The 6,213-nt window shown below is 46.9% G+C and overlaps 1 protein-coding gene across 1 annotated transcript in view; it reads right to left on the bottom strand.

Moving 5' to 3' along the window:
• Nucleotides 1-2,531, bottom strand: part of LOC310791621 (protein NLRC3-like) — a gene marked incomplete at both ends in the record, with an annotated part of 41,494 nt that extends 38,963 nt beyond the window's left edge. The window contains one exon of the mRNA XM_083653285.1: nucleotides 2,477-2,531. Coding sequence (XP_083509411.1) covers nucleotides 2,477-2,531 — 55 coding nt within the window. The remainder of the gene's footprint in view (nucleotides 1-2,476) is intronic.
• Nucleotides 2,532-6,213: the final 3,682 nt, after the last annotated feature.

Below are 6,213 nucleotides of genomic sequence, written 5' to 3'. Positions count from 1 at the left end.
TACAGTGAACTAAACAGACGATAGCAGAACAGCAGAGAATGTTGTTTATGGTCACAAAGAGAACCCAGGTTGGATATGATGGCACTATGAAGGCCATCTGCTAACAGCAGGTGTTATGAAAGACTTTAGAAGCTGGTCTTCCAACAGTGGACTATATATACACATCAAAGCCATCCATCCAACAGTCATGTTACAGTAACTGTACCAGTACAGTACCAGTACAGTACCAATACAGTACAGTACCTCAGTACAGTACAGGACAGTACCTGCTGTACCTTGGAAGATGTTTGCCTTGTGAGTTCACAGCATCAAGTCACAGAGACCTTCTGTCTTAATCTGGAGAGGAGACACAGAGACAGAGAAGACAAGCCTCAGTTCAGACTGACATTTTCTGAGGGTGCGGCCATTTCCTCATAACTTCTGCCTCCCTGTGCCAGTTTCAATAAACACATAATGCCTCCTCATGCTTGTTGTGTTTACAGATTTGACCAAATTGATAAAGACTCAAACTAACGACATTTTCTGTATATGTTTTTTTAGTTGGTTTTGTAACCACACAATATCATTTCTAAAGCCTAGTTTTTCACATACATCTCTTAGCTTAAGAGTTCTCCCCATTCCTTAGTCAAAGGTCTCAGGCTCAGCAGCTTTGAACAGGTTTTAAGACAAAACTCTGAGCTAGGAACTTTTTGTGCAATTTAGTTAAGATAAAATGCTTTGTGTGAATATGGACCTCGCCTCGTCTGAGGAAGACACACCACAGGTCAGCTGATGTAGTTCCTCCTAAACTCAACTGAACTCCCCCATAAAACTGTAACTCATATCTAATTTAATGCCTGTCTAACTGGGACTGTAAATTCATGTAAATTCCCTGCACATTTAATGCCTATTTAACTTAGCCTGTAAATTTCATGTACATTCAATGCAAACTCTTATTTAACTCCGACTGTAAATTCATGTAAATCCACTGCCTATTTAACGTCTATTTAACTCAGTCTGTAAATCTCATGTAAATCCAACGTAAATTAATATTTATCATCCACGGAACACTCCTCCACTCATGTGCATATTGTATATATTTACTCGATTTGATTGCACTTGCAACTTTGTGATTGTCTTCATAGTTATCTTCCTACTTCTTATCTCTGTATATTGATGTGACCGCTACGCTGCATACAGACACTAAGACAAATTCCTCGTATGTAACTTGCATACTGTGGCAATAAAAGTGATTCTGATTCTGATTCTACCTTGTCCACTAGATGGAGACATTAACCACATCATACAGTGAACTAAACAGACGATAGCAGAACAGCAGAGAATGTTGTTTATGGTCACAAAGAGGTTGGATATGATGGCACTATGAAGGCCATCTGCTAACAGCAGGTGATTTGAAAGACTTTAGCAGCTGGTCTTCCAACTGTGGACTATATATATACACATCAAAGCCATCCATCCAACAGTCATGTTACAGTACATGTACCAGTACAGTACCTGTACCAGTAGAGAACAGTACCTGTACCTTGGAAGATGTTTGCCTTGTGAGTTCACAGCATCAAGTCACAGAGACCTTCTGTCTTAATCTGGAGAGGAGACACAGAGACAGAGAAGACAAGCCTCAGTTCAGACTGACATTTTCTGAGGGTGCAGCCATTTCCTCATAACTTCTGCCTGCCTATGCTCTGCCTTGAAACAGGAAAATCAGTGAAAACCGTCTGGCTAAATAAGTCAATATAAGACATGAAAATAAAGTTTCCACACAACATCACTAATGTTGAACTAGATCTGCTGACAGAGTCAGGAAAGTAAAATAGACTGGAAACTGTCTGGAAACATATGTTACAATACCTTCAGCTGAGAAAAAGATTGGTGACTCCGATGATGATCCAAAGAGAGAGGGAGGAGCAAAGGAAGAGAGAGAGTGACGGGCAGGCATGAGAGAGAGACAGAGAGAGAGAGAGAGAGAGAGAGGTACATGGGGGAGGGAGACTGTGTTTGCAGAGAGAGAGAGAGACAGAGAGAGAGAGAGTGAGATAGAGGGGGGAGGGAGAGTGTGTTTGCAGAGAGAGAGAGAGACAGAGAGAGTGAGATAGAGGGGGGAGGGAGAGTGTGTTTGCAGAGAGAGAGACAGAGAGAGTGAGATAGAGGGGGGAGGGAGAGTGTGTTGCAGAGAGAGAGAGAGAGAGAGAGACAGAGAGAGAGTGAGATAGGGGGGGAAGGAGAGTGTGTTTGCAGAGAGAGAGAGAGAGCCAGAGAGAGAGAGAGAGAGAGTGAGATAGAGGGGGGAGGGAGAGTGTGTTTGCAGAGAGAGAGAGAGACAGAGAGAGTGAGATAGAGGGGGGAGGGAGAGTGTGTTTACAGAGAGAGAGACAGAGAGAGAGTGTGACACACCCTTGGGAGCGCGACTCAGGGAGGAGGCATCAAGCAGTGGTCAAGGGGCTATCCGGGGTGCTGAAGCAGCCGGAGCGCTGTCAACCAGGACGCGCCGGGCCGTTGCTGTCCAGGGTGCTGAACAGAGGTCCCGCGCTCATAACAGCGGCGGGAGAAACTAGCCTATAGGGAAAGGCCATGACATCACTCGCTTAATTACTGTGATAGTTTGCACCTGGTTGGCAGCCTTTATAACCTCTTCTGCTTGCAGACTCCAGTGCTGATCGTTGCCAAGCTGCTGCTGTGTTCTGGCTACTCCGGTTCGAGACTCTCTGGAAAGACCTCACTGAACTTTATGCTGGACTGAGCTCCTAATTCATCTGTCTCAAGATATTAGTTTATTCGTCGTTCTTCGACTACTGTATAGGCTAGAATTAGCTTTAGGATTAATTGCTGTTATTGTTTATTTTGTTCCTGTGTTCAAAGTCTCAAGTAAAAGACAAGTATTTTTGACTCCTGACTCTGTCGTCTCTGCTCCTGGGTCCAAACCATTATACACAGCATAACAGAACGATCAGCCAGAAAATGGACCCAGCAGAGGCGGAACAGTGGCGCGCTGCATTTGCCATGCAGACACAAACTTTGGGTGAGCAACAAGCCCACATTGGATCACTAGAGACAAAGATCCGGGTACTCTCGCAATCTATGGAGGGGATTGCTCCTGCTCTCCGACAGATCCAGCAGATCGGAATCCACCAGCAGGAGATGAGAGGAGCACTTACCACTCTCACCGCCAATCTGCAAGCCATGGCCGCTCCAGCTCCGAGTCCCTCCGCTCCTGTCTCCAGCACTCCGTCCGCTCCAGTTCGCTTCTCTGAGCCGAATCTGCCCCCCCCTGAGAAATACTCAGGCAATCCAGAGACATGCCGGTCCTTTTTGCTTCAGTGTGAATTAGCCATAGAGGCACAGCCAGTGAAATTTTCAAATGAATTGGAAAAAATAGCGTTTGTTTCTCAACTGTTAACTGGACCCCCATTAGCCTGGGCCACGGCCTTATGGGAACAGCATAATTCGGCCTGTCAGAACTTCCAGACTTTTAAGGCTGAATTACGCCGGGTTTTTGATCACCTTACAGGCCAGGAAGCAGCTAAAATACTTTATGCTCTACGTCAGGGAGGCGGGACTGTGGCAGAGTACACGGTAAAGTTTCGTACGCTTGCTGTCGAGAGCGGATGGAATGTGGCCTCCCTCCTGACTGCTTTTCAGCAGGGACTCTCTGAGGAGATCAAGGAGGAGTTAGCGGCACGGGAGCAAAAAGACGACTTGGAGGAGCTTATTAAAATAGCTATTCGTGTGGACAATCGGATTCGGGAACGACCACAGGAGAAGAGGAGCCGGGGAGCGTTTCTGGGCCCACAGAGTGCTCGGTTCAACCCATCCACGCCGGTCCTCGCCATGGAGGAGCCCATGCAGATCGGCGCAGCCAGGCTGTCCCAGGAGGAGCGAGCCCGTCGCATGAAGGAGGGCTGCTGCCTATACTGTGGGGAGACTGGCCATTTCATCGCCCACTGTCCAAAGCGGGCAGTAAAAGACGGGGCCCGTCAGTCAAAAGGAAGCTACTGACGGGTCGTGTCTCTGTGTCTTCCTCGTCTCAAGCCCGCATCATTTTGCCTGCCACCATTTCCTGGGGTTCTCATACTCACCAGGTAGAAGCTTTTGTTGACTCGGGAGCAGCGGGAAACTTTCTGGACAGAGAATGGGCTAGGCAGTGGGGGGTTCCCACACGCCAGCTGGAGGAGGCAATGGACATTACAGCCTTAGACGGAGGTCCCCTGGGCGCGGGTAAGATCAGATACGCTACTAGTCCTGTTACGTTGATTCTAGAGGGGAAACACCGGGAGGAGATTAGTTTCCATATTACCGACTCACCGGCTTTTCCGTTGGTATTAGGCTACCCCTGGTTAGTAAGACACAATCCCCGTTTAGATTGGGTCATAGGTCAAGTGGAGGAATGGGGCCCTTTATGTCAATTTTCTTGTTTAAAGACTCCTGAGGAAGCATCCCGGTGTATAGTGGAAAATAAAAATAAACCTGTTAATACGGACAATGTTCCGTCTGAATACTTGGACCTCCAGGAGGTTTTTAGTAAAGGCCGAGCCACAGTGTTGCCACCTCATAGACCCTACGATTGTGAGATCAAACTGGTAGATGGAGCTAGTCCACCTAAGGGACATTTATATTCCCTTTCTGCCCCAGAGACGTTAGCTATGGAAAGCTACATAAAGGAAGCCCTGGAGATGGGGTTTATCCGAGCTTCAACCTCGCCTGCTTCAGCGGGGTTTTTCTTTGTGGGAAAAAAGGATGGCTCGCTTCGGCCCTGTATAGACTATAGACGACTGAATGATGTAACTGTAAAAAACGGTTATCCTCTGCCTCTGCTAGGCTCTGCTTTCGAACAGCTTCGGGGGGCTACCATCTTCACCAAGATTGACCTGCGTAGTGCTTACAACCTCATTCGGATCCGGGAGGGGGACGAGTGGAAAACTGGTTTCATAACCCCCACAGGGCACTACGAGTATTTAGTGATGTCATTCGGCCTTTCCAACGCACCAGCAGTCTTCCAGGCTCTCATTAACTCATTCACTGCCAATATCTGACTGGCATTTTTGGCACAGGCCAAGTATTTCCATAATGTTTGGTCATCTTTCAAGACCCACAGTAAATTCTGTACTAGGACTACAGTGATGTCCAATACCTCGAAATGAAGATCTAAGTCTCTACTTTCACCCCCAAAAAGAAAGTTAGCTTTTAGCATGTTCTGTACTCTACTTATAACCCTTTTTATACACCCCATGTTCACCAAAAAAGCCTGTCTGGGAAGAGAAAAGGGAGAAAAAAGCATTTTTGTAAAAGGGCACAATCTCAGGCATAACTCACTCTCAATTCTTTTATTTTGAACTGTATTGACATCAGACATGTAAATATTATTCGTTAGGACACAAATGACAAAAAAAAAATATATATATATATATATATATATACACACATGAAGTGCTTTTTTTTTACATTCAACAATACAGTTTACTCGGTGTGAGTGTGCAGACAGACAGACAGACAGACAGACAGACACACCGACAGACAGACAGACAGACAGACAGACAGACAGACAGACAGACACACACAACACACACACACACACACACACACACACACACACACACACACACACACACACACACACACACGATCCCCCTTTTAGATTTCTAACCCAACATAGGATAAGCAATAACCACGCCCTGTGGCGCTGGGATTGGCCAGGAGCAACACTGGAGGGCACGCAGCCCAGCGATTTCATGAACCAACTGAAGAGCTCTTGAGAAGGACAGCGGGCTGCTGTGAGTGCCTTCTGCCCGCTGCTGCCTAGCTGTTCCTGTGTTTATTTTTGATTTGTTCTGGTACACCCTTCCTCGTCCATGTCTCCCTGTCATATCAACTCTGCTATTTGATCGTTCCCGTTTTCCCCTCGGCTATTCAACACGTCCTCACCGCCCTCGCAAACTGATCGATCATTTCCTCATTCCTCCGATGATCAAACACATCTCTTGATTACTTTCTCCCGTTTTCTCCTGGCTGGCAGAGAGGAAGGCGACTCCAGCTCGTGCAGCGCGCCGAGGGCGTTTCAATGGCGTTTCTCCTGTCTGCACAAGGAAGCGTTACCCGTTCTCTGCTTTTCCTCTTGCTCAATTTCAAAACAACAGCTGCGGTATGTGTTTGATCGCGTGCTGTCGGCTACCCTTTGAAGGCAGGGACCTGTGTCTGTGTCACAGGCTGGGCAAGTGTTTG

The sequence above is a fragment of the Poromitra crassiceps genome, assembly GCF_964638095.1.
Source record: "Poromitra crassiceps genome assembly, chromosome: 16".
Taxonomy (NCBI): Eukaryota; Metazoa; Chordata; class Actinopteri; order Beryciformes; family Melamphaidae; genus Poromitra; species Poromitra crassiceps.
The sequence above is the reverse complement of the archived record's forward strand: the minus strand, read 5'-3'. Positions and strand labels throughout refer to the sequence as shown.